The sequence below is a fragment of the Punica granatum genome, chromosome 1 (assembly GCF_007655135.1).
Source record: "Punica granatum isolate Tunisia-2019 chromosome 1, ASM765513v2, whole genome shotgun sequence".
NCBI lineage: Eukaryota > Viridiplantae > Streptophyta > Magnoliopsida > Myrtales > Lythraceae > Punica > Punica granatum.
Window position 1 is genome coordinate 343,340 of NC_045127.1, and position 19,350 is coordinate 362,689.

The 19,350-nt window shown below is 38.7% G+C and overlaps 2 protein-coding genes across 7 annotated transcripts; one reads left to right on the plus strand and one right to left on the minus strand.

The window, feature by feature from the left end:
• Nucleotides 1-27: 27 nt before the first annotated feature.
• Nucleotides 28-9,582, minus strand: LOC116192070 (cell wall integrity protein scw1-like). Of its 6 annotated transcripts, none has more exons than XM_031520490.1 (10): nt 9,441-9,582; nt 9,001-9,180; nt 8,829-8,898; nt 8,328-8,458; nt 7,240-7,284; nt 2,671-2,721; nt 2,406-2,523; nt 2,078-2,169; nt 1,864-1,933; nt 1,653-1,741 (listed from the first exon to the last, which is right to left on the minus strand). In XM_031520490.1, exons 2-7 carry the CDS (start codon nt 9,058-9,060, stop codon nt 2,491-2,493), a joined length of 390 nt encoding a protein of 129 aa, XP_031376350.1. In that variant the 5' UTR covers nt 9,061-9,180; nt 9,441-9,582; the 3' UTR covers nt 1,653-1,741; nt 1,864-1,933; nt 2,078-2,169; nt 2,406-2,490. The 6 variants fall into 6 exon arrangements, with proteins under 6 accessions (XP_031376348.1, XP_031376346.1, XP_031376347.1 ...); XM_031520491.1 differs by having other exon boundaries at nt 9,001-9,146; nt 9,437-9,577; XM_031520489.1 differs by having other exon boundaries at nt 9,437-9,574.
• A 1,519-nt stretch (nt 9,583-11,101) lies between these two features.
• LOC116212875 (U1 small nuclear ribonucleoprotein A) lies at nt 11,102-16,582 on the plus strand. The gene is made up of 9 exons (XM_031547604.1): nt 11,102-11,526; nt 12,419-12,598; nt 12,713-12,788; nt 13,208-13,337; nt 13,468-13,591; nt 13,817-13,908; nt 14,055-14,124; nt 14,247-14,329; nt 15,088-16,582. The coding sequence occupies exons 1-9, from the start codon at nt 11,362-11,364 to the stop codon at nt 15,182-15,184; spliced, it is 1,017 nt and encodes a 338-aa protein (XP_031403464.1). The 5' UTR covers nt 11,102-11,361; the 3' UTR covers nt 15,185-16,582.
• The last annotated feature ends 2,768 nt before the right edge of the window (nt 16,583-19,350 follow it).

Genomic DNA, 19,350 nt, shown 5'->3' on the forward strand with positions numbered 1-19,350 from the left:
TAAGTTGTAGACTATGTCAATAATAACTTCTTCATACAAATTATATTTATACATATTTTATTATCTGAGTGAAGCCAGGCCAACCAAAATGTTCATTCTTGTTGCAGTCAACGGCGGTAATATTAACCGCAAAAATGGCGCAATATAATTTTTTTCCCCTCTCCCAAACAACATCAGTAAAATGAATGAAAAAAAAAAAAAAGCATTCCAGACCAGAAATAGAAAAATTACGCATCCACTGAAGCACCTGCAATTTTTATTCGTCCAAAGTTCATCACGGGAGCCAGCCCATCATCGAATTATCCCACACCGCAAAAGCTGGACTTGTAACACACTCTTTCGGACCCATAACGTTGCCAATCACAAAAATCAAGGCATTCTCGAAACTGGATGAATGTGAAAAATTCCCACCAATCACCGGGAAAACAGTAGTCCAGCATACTTTTCTTCCTCGACATATGAAAGCTTTTCCTGTTTCTCACAGAGAAAACTCCGGCACACAATCAGGCAAGCAAGAGCAACACACAATACCCCAACATTCGTTGTAAATGTCATGCTTCCAACACCCTATATAGTAAAGCAGCATGATGGCAGTAACTTCTATGCTTCATCTAATTGATCCGATCCCATGAAGATACCCACAAGGCCGAAAAACTAGCCCTCATAATGCCAAAAAAAATATGGTAAACCATCAGTTCCATGCAATGTAATCTTCAGCACATACTGCCTCAGCATGACATGTTCAACTATTAGAGTCTGGCATAAAAATAATCCATGGGACAATGATATGTCCCTTCATGTAATGCCATCTGTTATGCAGACAAAGATCGTGATCAATTAATCCCTCCAACATCAACAAGACACGGCATCAATTGAAATCTTCGAAGTCCGCAACCTCACCGCATGGAAATGGCATGCTCAGTCACTAGAACCCCATAGCAAAAAATAAGAAGCCATGGGAGATATCAGCTCAATGCATTTCCTTATGTCAACAAACTATGGGACTATTTAGTAGGTAAAGCACTGATGTGAGTCGTGACAGCGAGCAAAATAACCACCACGAGACAACCTTCAAACCCAACCTATTTTTCACCATAAGCTGAGCAAAATAAAAGCTGACAGAGAACAGATGCCAAATAACGATGAAACATTAATCATGGATAGCATGATCAGCAAAAAAAGGCATGTTACCAGATCAAACACAAAGTGTAGGCACGTGATTCAATTTGACAGCCATATACGATCTCAGAGAAACTCGTCTATGCCTCCTCACAAATGCACATTCTCCATCTGGATAACATGTTTCACGTCCCATGCTAGGTTCACTCATCCAAGTGCAGAATCCTTTTTCTTCCCATATGGGTTCTTTGAGTATGTAATCACAAGTCAAGGAATGCAAGAACAAATTATTCGTCACCATATAGGCCAAAGGTCACAATTAAGCATATAGTACTGTGATCACTCACACTGATACATCAACTTCCACTACAATTGCTTCTTGATCTCCACCAAAACAAGCCAAACAAAATTAGCTCAAAATACGAGATTGTCAAAAAGCATCTAAAGTTGAAGAGAGAAGCAGGAATATAATATGGAAGAAAGCATAAAGGCCTGAAGCCACAGAATTATAGCATGGAGAAAAATGAAGAAAAGGATATTGTATTCGCATCCCAAGAGAACCAGAACAGGGAATGACGGTTCCCTGTAAACTATGGTGCACATTGGTAGCACTATTCACATCCTGTTATATCAATAGAGTTGTTAATCAAATAGAGTCCCATTAAATATTAAGATTAATGAAGTTTCTATTCATCATAAATTCAAAAACAAGAACTTAACATCAAGCACCAGTGGCATACTTACGTCAAATTCAATAAGGCAAACAGTATGTTTTTCCTGTCTCAAAATCTTCATTTGCTTGAAACCAGGTTCTCTACAAAACCATCTCAAATAGGTAAATAGAATTCCTACGCTGCAGACATTATCAGTAGAGAGAGAGAGAGGCATATTGAACAAGTGGCAGTGTTTACCAGCACAAAAGAAGAAAACATAGCAAAAAGGTCTTGAGGATTCTTACATGCTGAAAAGGCCCCTCAGTTCTTCCTCATTAATGTTCTCTCCCAATTTCCCAATGAACAATGTATTACAAGGAGGGTTATCTTTTGTGTTCTGCCATTAAATATAAATTTAGAAAAATGAATCACATTCTTCACTGAATGCCAAATTATGACCCGGCTGAAAATGTTGCAAGAAAAGTACGGCCTAGAAAGTAATGAGACAGACATAATAAACAAGACACCGAAAAAGAAATAAACCATGACCTTATATCTATAATAAAACAAACTAATAGCAGCATTTAAAGATCTAGTAATGTCAGCATGCCAAACCAAGATTGCTAGTTTTACCTGTACGGGCAGGTAACTAACTGGTGCAGGTACGGGAGAAGGTGCAGGCATTGGTATAGGAGGTATATGATTTCCTCCATATGGATCATATGGACAAGGGGGAGGCAGAGCCATTTTCCTACATCACGTGGAGATCATGACAGAAGAAAAGTAAGATTCTATTAAATCAAGCAGATTGTCTTTAAATAAGAACTTCCCTTCCATTCTTGATATATCATATCTATAACACAACAGAATAATTAAATTAAGAATGGTATTTACTAACCTGTGTGGTCCCCAAACAGGAGGTGGGGAAGGCGGAGCAAAGAATGAAATTCTGCCAAATCAAGTGGATGCCGTTTAAACAATGACATCCCCTCCGTTCTTGTCATATCTTTTCAATAATAAAATGAAATAATGAAATTAATTCCTGTGATGTTGGAGGACGGATTAAAGATGGAGATAGGCGTGGAATACCCATGGAAGAATAATTCTCAGAAGGACTTGATGGTCGCAACTAAAAAATGGGTGGTGAAGGAAAAGCCTAATTTTGGAAGTGCGATACAAAATTTGAAAGCAGAACAAGAGAAAGTGGATGCTGCTATAGGGATTAGTATTAGTCAGCCTTTGGCTAATATTGCAGCTGAGCCGATGAAAGTAATTGAGGCTGCTGTTTCACCTTCATCTAAGGAGAAGTCCCCTTTACAACAGAAGCACAGGAGCTGTATTGAGAAGAGGGGAGGCGCAATGGGACAAGCATCAGATTCAGAAGCAACAGGCCATTCAGCCTCTGTTACTAAAAGTCTGCATTCGTCAAACAGAAAAGTTAGTACTTCAGCTAAGGAGGGGATTGTAACTGGTAATATGTTCTCTCTATTGGACGATGTTGCTAGGAAAAGCTCTGCTTGTAATATTCATGTCTCACCAAGAAAGCCCAGGATAGCTTCTCAGGGAGTTAATGTGCTTCTTCAGAACCTTAAACAGCAGAAAGGCAAGAAAGGAAGTAGGAACAAGCTATGGAGGTGGCAGAGGCTGCTATAGTATTAGATCGTCCACCTTCTCATGATTAACATCATAACCTGGAATGTGAGAGGTTTCAATAGACCTCTCACGCACCATGAAGTAAAGAAGATGGTAGCCAAACTTAAGGTGAATGTGGTTAGTATCCTGGAAACTAGAGTCCAGGAAAGTAAAGTGAAAGATATTATGGGTAGAATGTTTGCTCACTGGACCTTATTGCACAATTTTCACTATTCTCACTTGGGTAGGATCTGGATTCTTCATGATAATAGTGTTACTGTCTCTGTTTTGGAAAGGAATAAGCAATATATTCACTGTGAGGTCAAGCATAAGGATGACTCTATGGTAGGGGGCAAGCCCTGGGTGAACTCTGGGGACTTTGATGTGGTTAAGGAAGAGGCTGAAGCAAGCAATGCTGAGGATAGTAACCTGATCGGAGTTTCTGACTTTAGAAGGATGCTGGAAGAGGTTGAGTTGCAAGACCACCCTTGGGTGGGTAATTTCTTTACTTGGTCTAATAAAAGGACTGAGGGGTTCATTGCTAGGAAGCTGGACAGGGGTCTAGTGAATGGATATTGGGCTGATTTTTTTCCTGGTTCTGTAGTAGAGTTTCTTAATCCAGGGATATCTGATCATTGTCCTAGTTTCACTTCTATTGCTCCTGGACAGTCCCCTAGAAGGTGCTCATTTAGATTTTATAATTTTTGGACTAGTCAAGCTGATTATATGAAGGTGGTTGAGTCAGTTTGGTCCATGAAAGTTGAAGGTACTCCCATGTTTAAACTATACTGCAAGTTGAAGAAGCTTAAAGGAGTTCTCAGGGATTTCAACAAGGCATTTTTATGATATCAGTTTGAAGGTTAAAAAGGCTCAGCAGGACTTAGATGAAGTTCAAAAGCAGTTAATGAAAGGCAATTCTATTTCTGATCTTACTGCTGAAGAACAGAGGTTGAGTAAAGAATATGTGCAATTGAGAGCTGCTGAAGAAGCTTTTTACAAACAAAAATTGAGGGTGATGTGGCTATCTCTTGGTGATCAAAATACAGGATATTTTCATAGATATGTGAAAGTGAGGAAATCCAGGAACAACATTAAGCTTCTGATATCTAAAGAGGGTGAAAGGCTGGAAGGTCATGAGCTTATTGCTAAGGAAGCTGTTGGATTTTACACTAAGCTTTTGGGTACTGCTGATTCTCATGTATCTGGTGGAGAGGTTGGGGAATTTCAATCTTTGTTGGAATATAGAGTTTCTGAAGAACACAAACTCTCTCTTACAAAGGCAGTTACGAGTGAAGAGGTGAAAAGAACCTTGTGGGCCATGGATAGTGATAAAGCTCCTGGTCCAGACGGTTTTAATGTTCATTTTTACAAGTCTGCTTGGCACCAAGTTGGAGAAGATTTCACTAATGCAGTTTTGAGTTCCTTCAGCAGTTCAAAGCTTATGGGTGGTGTTAATAGGACATGTATCTCCCTTGTCCCAAAGGTTCCTAATCCTACCAAGATGTCTGATTTTAGACCTATATCTTGTTGTAATATCATATATAAATGCATCACCAAGATCATTGCAAATAGGTTGAAGATTATTCTGCCTAGCTTCATCTCCCCTACCCAATGTGCATTTGTAGAAGGAAGGGATATTGGTGATAATTTTCAGTTGGCACATGAGATAGTGAAGGGTTATATAAGGCGAAGAATCAACCCTAGATGTACAGTCAAGGCCGATATAATGAAAGCATTTGATTCGGTTGATTGGAGGTTTATACTTAATATGCTTAGGGCTATTGATGTTCCTCACGTTTTTCTCTCTTGGATAGAAATATGCATCACTGGAGCCAAATATTTTCTCTGTAAATGGCCGTCTTGAAGGTTACTTTAAGGGGCAGAAGGGAGTGAGACAAGGCGACCCTTTGTCCCCATATCTCTTTGTTATCGCCATTGAAGTTCTCTCTCAACTTCTAAGAAAAACTGTGGCTAAGGGAGACATTCTATATCATCCTCGATGTTCTAAGGTGAATCTTACTCATTTAGGTTTTGTCGATGATCTTCTTACCTTCTTGAATGGTGAGTTCAAATCTGTTCGTGCTTGCTCAGAATTTTTTATGAGTTTTACAAGCTTTCTGGACTTAAACTCAATCCGAATAAGACTGAGCTTTATGCAGCAGGTGTTGAGAGGAGTCTGATTGATAAAATGATTGAGGTAAGTGGTTTTAAGCTCGGAGAATTACCTGTGAGGTATCTTGGAGTTCCCCTCATACCTGGTAGACTATCGGACAAGGATTGTAAATCTCTTGTTGATAGGATATCTAGTAGAATGGTTAGTTGGGCTTCAAAGAAGCTTTCTTATGCAGGGAGGCTTCAACTTATTCAGTCAATCCTTTACTCTATGGTTAATTTTTGGTGTAGAGCTTTTGTACTTCCTAAGAAGGTTATAAAGTGCAAAGCTTTCTTGTGAAGGGTAAGGATAGTAATGCTCGAGGTGCAAAAGTGGATTAGGGCTCTGTTTGTGTTCCTAAAAAAGGAGGGCTAGGTCTTAAGCTCTTACTGGATTGGAATAAAGCAAATATTATGAGATTCATTTGGTTATTAATTAGTGGGGCTGGATCATTTTGCGTAGCATGCATAAAGGCCTACTTAATCAAAGGAAGCAACTTTTGGCTTCTTCAACCTCCGAGCTACTGTTCATAGGCTTGGAGGAAGATGTTAAAATTGAGGAATCTTGTATATCCGTTGATCAAACATTCAATTGGAGATGGGAGGAGTACTTGGTTTTGGCTGGATAATTGGCATCCTTTGAGCCCTCTTTACCCTGTTCTGCAAGGTAGAGGAGTGGGTGGGACTGGTCTGGCTTTTCAAGCAAGGGTGTCAGATGTCATTGAAGGTAGGAGTTGGAAATGGAAGGATAGCAGAACTGACCTTATGCTTATTATTCAGAATGGTTTTCAACATATCTCCCCTGATGATAGCCGAGGGGATAGGATTGTCTGGTCTGGGAACTCCAGAGGCATCTATACAGTAGCTAGTGTGTGGGATCAAATTCGAAGGAAGGGACCATCTGCTAATTGGTGTAAGCTGCTCTGGACTCAGCCTACTATTCCCAGACATTGTTTTGTTGCGTGGTTGGCAGTTAAAAACAGGCTTGCTACCTATGATAGAATTCTGAAATGGAATAGGGGGATGGACTCTACATGTTTGCTCTGTGGTTCTATGGAAGAAAGGAGGGATCACCTCTTTTTTGAATCCTCATTTTCTGTGAGAATCTGGAGTTACTGCTTGCAGATAAATGGAGAAACAAGAAGTTGCAGTATGTGGTCAAATGAACTTGATTGGGCTATCAGGAATTACAAAGGCAGGTCACTTTCAAGCATGGTGGCAAGATTAGCTTGGAGAGCTCATATCTATTTTATTTGGAAGGCCAGGAATGACAGGATTTTTGCAGGCTTGGCTCCATCTGAAGAGATGGTCAAGGCTTGTATAAGGATGGCTGTCAAGTGCAGATTGCTTGGAATACAAAATCTGCAGAGTAAGGTGGTTAGTTCTCAGCAAATCAAGTTGCTTGAATCCTGGGGCATAACTCAGTAAGTTTTTTCAGTTTTGATCCTGTTGTTCTCATTGGTTTAGGTCTTCGGCATCTGTTGATTTTTAGGGTCTGTGTGCCTTCTCTTATTTTGGTCAGTGTACCAATTTTATGGGCCTGCGTGCCTGTTTCGGTTGGGTCTGCGTGCCCTTTGAGCCTAGTGACCAATCTTTGATGGACTCGAGTTATCTGAGTTAAATAAAGAGCAGCGCTAATTGGATCGAAAAAGAAACAATGAAATTGAGGAGATTTTTTACTTACCAGTGTGGTCCCCAAATAGGAGGTGGGGAAAGAGGAGTCATATACCTACATCATATCGAGATCATGTGTGAACAAAAGTAAGATTCTACTAAATCAAACGGATTGTCTTTTAAACAATAATAACTAGATGACTACCGAGATGTGCAGGATTGGAAAAGAAAATGAATTAATTTTTTTGTAATATTTTAGAATTACTAAACAAAGATGATGATGGCGATGGTTATTATTAACGTCAAACAGGTTATCCCTATATTTGAATTTCAAAAACATGATATATATATATATATATATATATTAATAACTTAACAAGACTTCAATCAACAACAGAAAAGTTATAATGAAAATGAAGAATTGATACTAATAGAAGTCACATAGCTTAACTTACATATTTTATAGTTGGATTATCTCCAACAACAAATTGTTCCTCAAACAATATAAATCTAACTACATGAATTTAGATATAAAATAATTAAAACTATTAAACCATTTTTTAATGTAAACATGCAATTATTCATCAAAATAAAATGACCAGTTGCATGTAAATAGCATGGAATCAAAAGACAATAATAGACTTCGAAGGGAGAAGGACCTAACAAGGAGCTCGGAAGGGGAGGAAACGGATTACGGAATTTGTAGTATATATCAACAATTAATAGGATTTTATACTATGAGTTAAGAAAACGTAGTAGGAAATACCATATATGAATATTTCGTTCTTACACTCAAACTAGTAAATATTATTATATCGTGCAAATTTCGAATTTTTCTTATAATAATTATTTCCTTCCTATCCATTAAAATATTCCACATATATATATATATATAAGAAATATTATGAATATATTCAGTTAGGACAATCTATGAGAATATTTCCTTAATAGATATATAAAAATTTCCTTAGTAAAAATGATGATATGACAATGCAAGAGAGCGTGGTTTAGATATTTAAACACGTGACGGTGTAAGAGGCCAGTTCCGGGCTATGTTATTACACATATATATATATATAGATATACATATAGATTTCCCTTCCGTTCTTATCATATCTCATCAATAATAAAAAAGAAATTAAGAAGATTTTTACTTACATGTGCGGTCCCCAAAACAGGAGGTGGAGGATGATTAGAAGGCGATAGGCTCACATAACTGGTACGAGCATAATCACCACCTGTCCGCATACGCTTGATTTGATCGTATGCACTTGAATCCACAACTATTCCTGTATATGTATTGAGGATAAGCTTTCTACCAGAAGTGTTCTTAGTAAGTATCAATGCAAAAGACAGAGCAATTCACTAATTATTACTGTAGATTTCTGGCACTAGCAGAGATCTAAATAGAATTTATAAGTATCAATCATTAAGCAAGAGGTTATCAAACTGATATTCAAATATAAATATATATATATATGTGTGGTTTTTTTACACATAGCGGGAAGACAATTTTATGCACCAATATCCACGAGGCAAATCACCCACTGAGTGCTAGCCAGAACAAAGAGGCTGCCAAGAAGAAATTGAGATATCTTGCTCATGTCACCTAATACCAACGGAATAATATACCCAACATATTCCATGAAGAAAAAGTACCTCGTTTAACAAAAAGGTTTTTTTTCGCCGTCTCTGTGTGCAAAAGACATTCCGTATCAAAGACCATTTCCTAAAACCAAAAAACACAGAGAATGAGAAACGATAGAAACGGCGCAGAAACAACACAAATCATAGGATGCCAGGTGTATTTGAGCGATCAACATATAAAAACCTGCGAGGTATCTTCGGCGGCAATCGCGAGCTGAGGAGTCGAAAAAAGAGCAAAACCCATAGGTTTCTCATCCTTGTAGTTAACCTGAGATGCCTCGTAGCCTGGCAGCCATCTCAGTAAATTCTGCAGTTCCCTTTCTTTTACATCTTCAGGAAGACCAGTGATGAAGATTGTGCGCACCTGTAACTGGAAAATTAATAGGTACACGCAAGCAGATATCGTGTGCATAATGTTAGGTGACTGGTGCATAGATAAAGGTGAAGTAACTCCAGATACCCAACCCGAAGCAGTTCGCACTATTCCATTCCAGGTTGTTATCGAGCAGAGAGAATTCAAGATGACAATGCAGTGCAAGTCTATAATCTGCTAAGCATGTAGAGCATATATATGTGTGTGGGTGTAATATATATGAAGAAAAAGAAGAGATGAAATTCACCAACTCTGCACAGTCTCCAGCTCTTCTGTTTTCTTCTCGAGCTTGGAATTATGCTTCTCGACAGCGGTACTGAGATCGCCAGAGGGTTGCCTGATTTCTTTTGACGAGAGAAGCAAGGAGTCCTTTATTCAATTCGATTTCTTCCGAGTACCGTCTCGCGAGCTTCTCAAGCTTAGCGAGCTCCACTTTCTTTTCATCGATTTCTACCGAGTAACGCTCCGAACACCTTGCAAGAGACTCGAGTGATCTCACCTCCGCTGAGAGATCTTCCACGGAAATCCCGAGCTGTGCAAGTTCCCTCCTTTTCAAGTCAAGCTCCTTGGTGCACTCGCCTATTGCGCTCATAACCACCTGCATGACTTGCTCAAAAGCTCCGCGCAACCTCTCTTTCTTGCAGCGGACGAACCTCACGTCCTCCGTGATTCTGCCAATTGCGAGCCTCTCGTCCATGGACTTGGCAATGGAGTCGAAATGCTCCTCCAGTTCCTCCCATTGGATACCAAACAGCATGACTTGCTCAAAAGCTCCGCGTAAGCTCTCTTTCTTGCAGCAGACTAACCTCAGGTCCTCCACAATTCTGTCCATTGCAGTGCAGGCAGGGGAGGAGGGGGAAGAGTCTCAGTGACGACTGACGACAAAGGAGAAGGAGGGGGAGGAGGAGGAGGAGAAGAAAATAAAATAAAAACAAGATAAAATATGGACACGAACGAGCAATGAAATCTTTGATTTTCAACTAAAAGGGCTTTACTGTGCGATCACTATAAATAAATAAAATAACCCCCACTTGCTTACTTCTCGTATAAGGGTGATTACAAAAACAAGGAGAGAGTTAGGGGACTTCTTTTCTAAACAATCCAAATTGTTATTAGATGGAAAATTGCTGTTAGAAGGGACGATGCTTGGGCCCCGTGATTGAATTTTCAATCACAGTTCAAATAAAAAACACTTATTTTAATTGTAGAAGAATTTTCAATTTTATAATAAGAACTGTACAAAATATTTTTATATAAAACCGGGCCATGTTTGGCTTCAAAAAAAATTTTATTTTTGCTCCACTTATCTTCAATTCAACAATAAAATTATCACTTTTATATTTTTTTAAAAAAAATTTAATCATTCAATTTAATTTTTAATATTAAATTTTCTTAATTATTCATTACTTTTTTCACAATTCAACAACACAATCATTATTTTCCATCAACTATTCATTACATTTTCACTTTTTTTTATAATTTAATAACATAATCATTACAAATTAATTAAAACAAAAATTCAACTTTACTCAACTTTAAAACCAAACACAATTTAATTCTATTTTTAACTCACTCCACTTATGTTCAATCTAATAACACAATTATTACTTTTTTTCTTTTTTAACCATTCAATTCGATTTTTAATACTAAATTCTCTTAATTATCCATTATTTTTTTTACAATTCAATAATATAATCATTACTTTCTCTCAATTATTCGTCACTTTTTTCACAATTTAATAATCCATTCATTATTTTCTTTCAACTATTTATTATTTTTTCACTTTTTTTCATAATTTAATAATATAATTATTTGATTAAAATTAAAATTCATTTCTAGTCGGTTCTAAAATCAAACACATCGTAGTTTTGATTTTGTATTTGCCAAGTGACTGAAAATTCAGGGACGGACCCAAGAATTTCCCTGTTAGAAGAGTCTCTCTCTCTCTCTCTCTCTCTCTCTCTCTCTCTTCCCCCTTTTCGTCCTCCTCCTCCTCGCACGAGCTGTCCCCTTTCCTTCCTTTCTCTACTGTTCTCTTCTCTTCACTGTCGGAAGAATCTCGCTTCTCGTCTAGGGTTTCTCTTCTTATCAGAATCCAAAGCCAACACCTTCTGGGAGCGCGCCCAGCTGGATTAAGCATTTTGACATTATAATTGCTCACTTGGATTGTGTATGGCCGGTGCAGGAATGCACCCCTTTCACCAGCAATGGGCTCCGGCGCCGACAGCAGCTCCGCCTCCCCCTGCGCCTCAGGCGCCGGGTGTCGCTCCTCCTCCTCCACCGCATCCGCACCCTCACCCTCTCCCCCACGCCTCTCCCGTCCCCTCTCACGATGAGGTTGGTTGGTTCCCCTTCCTTTCACCTTCTTTGTTGTTCGTCTTTTTTTTTTCTTCCAGTTTTTGTATGTATCTTGCTTGCTCAGCGACTTGAAGCTGCTGAAACGTGAACCTACAGTTGACAGATCAGTCAAATTTTATGTTTTTAACCTCAAACAAAATGATGAATTTCAAATTACTGAATGGGTTGAACGCTTTCCCGATGACGGCTAAGGAGAAATATTGCAGCGCTATGGGCAGGCAGCTGGATGGATATTACTTCTTTTTTGGAAAACCTAGTCTTACAGTGATCTCTCTTTTTTTTTCCCTCTTTAATTAAACATATTTATGTGCATGAAGGTTGTTAGAGTTCAGATGCCCATCCATCATAATAGCGCCGTGTGCAGTACCTGAAGATGAAACCTTTTCTTTTATCCCATTTTGGCACTTAACTTCCTTGGGACAGTGATACGCATCATTTACATGAAATTTTTGTAATTATATATGCATTGCAAATCACAAATGTCAATTCAGCTTTTTTACTTTGTTCGGTGTGGGCAAGGGAGCTCGCAACTCGATTTCTTTTGAAATGTGATTTCCAAGCCTGGTACATTGTATAGAATTGCTGTGTATTTCGTTAATTACTATATGTCTTGCGATAAAAGCAGTAGTTGCTAATTAATACACAGTGCAGAAAGAAGGATTCTCTCTGGACTGGAGGGTGGTAACTTAGCAAAAGCGGATTTAGGGAATATGTTACTGATGTGGTACCTTGTTAAACCTGAAAATTGTTAACATGGTATATATAATGAAATGAGACAAACATGGCTTGACATGCGTTAAGAGCTCATCAGTCACCTACCTTTATGCCTATAATATCTGCTTGCATATACCTATGAGTTTTCCTGTTTCAGGTGCGCACAATCTTCATCACTGGTCTTCCTGAAGATGTAAAAGAGAGAGAACTGCAGAATTTACTGAGATGGTTACCAGGCTATGAGGCATCTCAAGTGAACTACAAGGGCGAAAAACCTATGGGTTTTGCTCTTTTTTCGACTGCTCAGCTTGCAATTGCTGCCAAGGATACTTTGCAGGTTTGTATATGTTGTTTACTGAACTCTACCTGGCTTCCTATGCTCTTTTTTTTTTTTCCTTGTACATTTTCTATTTCGCACATTAGTTTCTCATTGAATGTATTTGCCGGTTAGGAAATGGTGTTTGATGCAGAGACAAAGTCTGTTTTGCACACAGAGATGGCAAAGAAAAACCTTTTTGTTAAACGAGGTACTTTTTCTTCATGAAATATGCTTGATGTATTATTTCTTTGGTATTAAATGAGATGGTCAAGATTTGTCCATTTTTCCTTGGCAGCCTCTTTCTCTGTTCATATTAATGAAAATGGCTAGCTCTAAAAGAGTACATTGTCAGTGAATGATTCATCTTGGGGCTATTGGTGCATAAAATTGTGTTCCTGCTATGTGTTAAAAGCATATTTTTGATACATGATTATCAGTTTGATTTGGCCAAAAGAGCAAAAGAATATCGGTTTGATAACCCTTTGCTTAATGATTAATGCTAAATTTCTATTTAGATCTGTGGTTGTGTCAGAAATCTACAGCAATTACTAGTGAATTGCTCTGTCTTTTGCATTGAAACTTATTAAGAACGCTTTTGTTGAGTGCTTATTCTCAGTACATATACAGGAATAGTAGCGGATTCAAGTGCATATGATCAAAGTAAGCGTATGCGGACAGGTGGTGATTATACTCATACAGGTTATGCGAGTCCATCACCTTTTCATCCTCCCCCACCTCCTGTTTGGGGGCCACACGGGTAAGTAACACCGTTCTTAATTTAATTATTCCTTTGTGTTCTTATGGAAGGGAAGTTATTGTTTTAAAGGCAATCTACTCGATTTAGTAGAATCTTACTTTTCGTCGCTCTTGATCTCCTCGGGATGTAGGTATATGGCTCCGCCTCCCCCACCTCCATATGATCCTTACGGAGGATATCATGTACCTCCTATGCCAATGCCTGCACCTTCTCCTGTACCTGTACCTGCACCTGGTAGTTACCTGCCTGTACAGGTAAAACTGGCAATCTTGGTTTAGAATGCTAAGTTACTATATCTTTATCTTCTGTTATTAGTTTGTTCTTCTATTAAAATAATGTCATGAATTATTTATTATTCAATATTTTGTTTATTATGTCCGTCTTTCTAGGTTGTATTTTTCTTGCAACATTTTCACATTGGTCATAATTTGGGAACATAGTGCAAAATTTGATTTTCTTTTTTTAATTTTAAATGGCAGAACACAAAAGATAACCCTCCTTGTAATACATTGTTCATTGGCAATTTGGGAGAGAATATTAATGAGGAAGAATTGAGGGGCCTTTTCAGCGCGTAAGAATCCTCAAGTTCTTTTTTTGCTATTCTTTAATCTGTTATGCCTGTCAAACACTAGCAGTTGTTCAATATGTCTCTCACTCGCTACTGATAATGTCTAGCAGCTTCGGAAGTCTATTTACCTATTTAAAATGGTTTTGTAGACAACCTGGTTTCAAGCAGATGAAGATTTTGAGACAGGAAAGACATACTGTTTGCTTTATTGAGTTTGAAGTAAGTATGCCAGTGGTGCTTGATATGAAGTTCGTATTTTAAAATTTATGATGAATAGCAGCTTCCTTAATCTTAATATTTAATGGGACTATATTTTATTAACAACTCTATTGATATGACAGGACGTCAATAGCGCTACCAATGTGCACCATAGTTTACAGGGAGCCGTCATCCCCAGTTCTGGTTCTGTTGGGATGCGAATACAATATCCTTTTTCTTCATTTTGCTCCATGCTATATTTCTCTGGCCTCAGACCTTTATAGTGTGTTTGGTTTTAGAGTTGAGTTTTGATTTTAATTGGGTTGTAATGATTGTATTGTTGAATTATGAGAAAAAGTGTGAAAAAGTAATGAATAGTTGAGAGAATTTAGTATTAAAAATTGAATTGAATATAATAGAGTTGTATGTGGGTTTATGTATGGGCTCACATTTTTATTTTGAAGAGTTAATTTTTGTTGTGTAGTGAGTAGAGTTAAAGTGTTAGAGTTAAAATTTTAAAATTTAATTACGAAACCAAACAGAGTGTATTATATTTTCTGCCTGTACTTTTACTTCAACAATAGAGTTGTATGTGGGTTTATGTATGGGGCTCACTTTGAAGAGTTAATTTTTGTAGTTAAAGTTAGAAAATTTAATTACGAAACCAAACGGAGTGTTATACTTTCATCAATATTATATTTTCTGCCTGTTACTTCTATATGCTCTACTTCTTCACAATCCCCCCCCCCCCCCCGGGGGGGCTACCGCCCCGCAAAACCCAAAAAAAAAAAAAAAAAAAAAACTGTATGCTCTTTTGTCAAAATACAGTGTTATAGTTTGGCTTGCTTCCATAGAGATCAAGAAGCAATTGTAGCTGAAATTGAATGGTATCAGTGGGAGCGATCACTATCCCATACTTGATTATGACTGTTTGCCTATATTTTGATGAATAATTTGTCCATGCATTCCTTGACTTGTGATTACATATTCAAAAAACCCATTTGGGAAAAGAAAGGATTCCAGCCACCCTTTTGCAGCTCCTGGTGCCAATGGGGCCCCATCAACAATGACCTACCAGTAGATTGAAGAGAAGGGGTTGTACTCTGTTATTTAATGCTTGGGTAAATTCATTGTAGGGTGCATGTTGGTGCCTTTGCATGCATCCATCTCATCATCAGCTCATGAGCATTAGCATCTTCTGCACGTGGTTGAATGAGCCTAGTATGGGACACGAAACATGTCATCCCCATGGAGAATGTGCATTTGTGAGGAGGCTTTGATGAATTTCACAAACATTGTATTTAGTTGTCATTTTGAATCATGGGTCTGCACTTTCTGTTTGATTTGGTACCTCATCTTTTTTCGCTGATCATGTTGTCCATAATTAATGTTTCATCTTTATTTGGCATCTTTTCTACATCAGCTTTTATTTTGCCCAGCCTATCATGAAAAATAGGTTGGGTTTGAGCGTTGTCTCATGGTGGTTAGCTTGCTCACTGTCACAACTCCCATCAGTGCTTCACCTACTTGTTGGTCCCATAGTTCATTGACACAAGGAAATGCACTGAGCAGACGTCTCCCATGGTTTGTTATTTTTGCTTTATGGGGTTCTGGTGACTGAGCACGCCATTTCCATGTGCTGAGGTTGTGGACTTTGAAGATTTCGATTGATGCCATGTCTTGCTGATGTTGAAGGGATTAATTGATCGCAGTCGTTGTCCGCATAACAGATGTGTTACATGAGGGGACATACTTTTGTCCCGTAGATTATTCTTATGCCAGATTCTAGTAGTTGAACATGTCATGCTGAGGTAGTATATGCTGAAGATTTTATTGCATGGCACTGATGGCTTACCATCTTTGTTGGCATTATGAGGCCTAGACCACCTTTTTCGGCTTTGTGGATTTTTCATGGGATCAGATCAATTAGGTCAAGCAAAGAAGTTACTGCAACCATGCTGCTTTACCATATAGGGTCTTGGAAGCATGACATTTCAAAAGAATGTTGGGGCATGATGTGTTGCTCTTGCTCACTTGATTGTGTGCAGGAGTTTAAGAAACAGGGAATGCGTTCATATATGTCAAGTGATGCAGTTTCCCGTTGCAGTGGCAGCAGGTAGCGTATTATTACTTCTGGGCAGGACTGGACTACTATTTTCCGGATTCCCCGTGTTTGGCAGGAATTTTTACATCAGGTTTCAAGAATGCCTACATTTTGTGATTGGCTATAGTATTGATCAGAAAGACAGTGTACAAGTCCAGTTTTGCAGAGTGGGATGATTTGTTGAGGGGCTGGCTCCGAGTGCAACGATAAGTTCGCGAATGTCGAGAAGGGAACCTCTCGATTTCCATTAGCATTAGCTCTATTCATTTATAAAGTTAGGAGAAGATGAACTCTTATCTCTGCAGGAATTGTGGATGAATTGAGGAGAATTCTGCCCGTGAACTTTGGACGAATAAAATAGCAAGTTTTTTTTTAGCGAATGTGTAATTCTCTGTTTTGAGTCTTTTCTTTCCCTTTTTGTGTGTGTGTGTTTTTTTGGGGAGGGGGGATGTTTGTGTTTGGGTTAGGGGAAAAAAATATCATTTTCCGCCGTTGATGCATATATATTAATGTCAGTGACTACAAAAATGAACATTATGGCTGGCCGGGCCTTCACTTTAATAACAATAGATAGATAGATAGATAGATAGATAGATAGATAGATAGATAGATGTATAAATATATTTGTATGATGAAGTAGTTATTGACGCCATAGTCTACAATTTACAAGAGAAACTAAGCATATCAATTTGAATTCGTACTGTAGGAATATACAACAATTTGTTAGTTGAGTGAACAATGCTTGATCTCGTCCCTTATCCCTTTTTCTCTGTGTCAGGGAGGGAAAGAGCTCAACTTTTTTAGTCAGTTACTGTCTATCTTCGTAAGCCCTCAAATCATGATATGGCATGGCGAACCCGGTTGGTTTCTGTGGAAGACAAGACCTGCATCCAGATGGAAACATGCCTTTCTGTTGCAGTATGGCAATTTTGTGTTGGTTGGTGGAAGTTCGAAGAGAGAAAAGTCCAGCAAGGAGGGAGCAGAACAGAAGGTAAGAAAGAAAGTCGGACGCCCGAAAATTTTTGAGAAGAAAAGAGTCCAGTCCTACCGGAGCGGAGGAAGATACTGCTGATGCAAGTTCCAATGTGTCGGAATCAGATAGCACTCAGCTGCTGTTAGTTCTGATAAATCTGATCATTTTTTGGAGCTTGTTGCTATCGTTGGCGTCAATATTTTCTGTTGATGAAGCAGCGAAGAATGAGAAGTGATGAACCAGCGAAGAATGAGAATGGCTCCAAAAGAGGAGCGTGAAGTGGGACTAGTTTACCTCTAGGGATGATGATAGTCTAAAGTAATCAGGGAAGGCGAATCATCGTACTTGTCGTTGACCCGTCAAGAAAAACCGCGAAAGACTGTTCAGATAAACAAATGGGAGCCCTAATGCTCTCTCCCTTGCATTGCATTGCACCAGTTAGATTTTTGGGGTAAATGGTGCAACTTTATTGATTGCCAAAAGATATTTACATGATAATCCACCCACTCAAATGCAGCCTAAATATAAACAGAAAACCAACTCAAGGACTGGAGCAGAAAGGCCCTGCACAAGGAAGGCACCATTCCAACGACTCAAACCAAACAATACCTAAGAGCTATTTGCTTGCTTGCTACGACAGAATGATCAACCTTAAAAGCTCCTCCAGGGAGGGTAGACGCTTTCATCTTTCACTTCAACCAAAATTTTCTCCACCAAAGTTCTTGGCGATGCTTCTTGAAGATCCGAGGATTCCACTCTCTCCAAATCCAATATAATAATAATAATAGTAATTAAGTCCAAAAGAGCTTTTAAGCATATGGTGTCGAGTTTTCTTCCCTCAACACGGCTCGGAGTTCCAGTCATTTGAAGTCCAACTTCCTGCCATCAGACTCCTCCAAATACTTTGGGCCGGTGAGAGGGCACGGAAAGAAAAGAACAAGTGCTCACGGGGTTTCCAACTGGATATTGCAAAACTCGTATTCCTCAGCTGTAATCTGGACTTTCCACTTCACTACTAATGAAAGATGATGTTGGCAAATGCCCCTTAACCCACGCAGCACTCCTCCATTCCACTTTTGGCCCACGAGGTCTAAAGTGGTCCAAAGCGCACTATAGGTAGTGAACCATTCCAGTTTTATGGAGTGCCCAAACTATTCTATCTTTCTTTGCTCAGCAATAGAAAGAGTAGCAACTGGTGCTCGAATAAGAGGGGGCTTGTGGATCAGAACTTCTTGGCCAGCTACAGTTACCATTAGCTAACACAACATTGAGTATTGCTTGCTCCCCGTAGGATCAGAATTTCTTGAGTTCTTTGCTCAAATATCTACTGTCACTGTTTTCTTTATTTTATTTTATTTTCGGTTACAAACGAGGCCCAAGACCTAATACAGTGAAAGAGAAATCATAAATAACTAATAAAGTGGCACGGGTAGTCCCATTAGGTATCGAACCTATGACCTCTAGGTCAACAGGTGAAGGCGTGTGTCACATTTTAATTATTCACATTTTGCATTTTGACCAATTTCCTTATTAATTAAGAATAATGTTCAGACGATAATGTTCTATAAACAAACTAGAGTAACTTTTGGTTAGCTTACAGATTAAATTACGTGTATTATTTTGTAATTTGTCATCTGCCTTGTAGAAATCTACCTATCTAGGCACGAAATATGGTGGCCTGGCCTGACTATTCTCTGTCAGCTTAAAACGAATATCCAACTAGCTCTTCCTGTTAATATACCCATATTGACGAGCTGATCGATCATCTTCCTCTCTCATTGTGGTTCCCAATCCCAACCCTTCTTCTTGGTTCTCTGCTTGCTGATCATTGCCAGGAAAGTAGAGAAAAGGTTATCTAACAGCAGATACAGCCACATAACGTAGATATACATAGAACAGGGGGTCCGATAAGACATCACAACCAACCTTTATCTCATTTGCTGTTTCAGGAGGTAGATTTACTTGCTGGTTTATCCCAGAGTGAACTGCAATCATTGTAGATATGGTAAAGAGTGTAATTGCTTCCAGCACATTCTCCTCAGTAGCAACAAGTTCTAACTGCTTTACCGCGGTTGAGTCTTCTAGCTATATATGCTTTGGCAAGTAATAAGGAGTTTTCTAGCTATATATGCTTAGCACGTCCGAAGGTATACTAAAACAATCAGTTCCT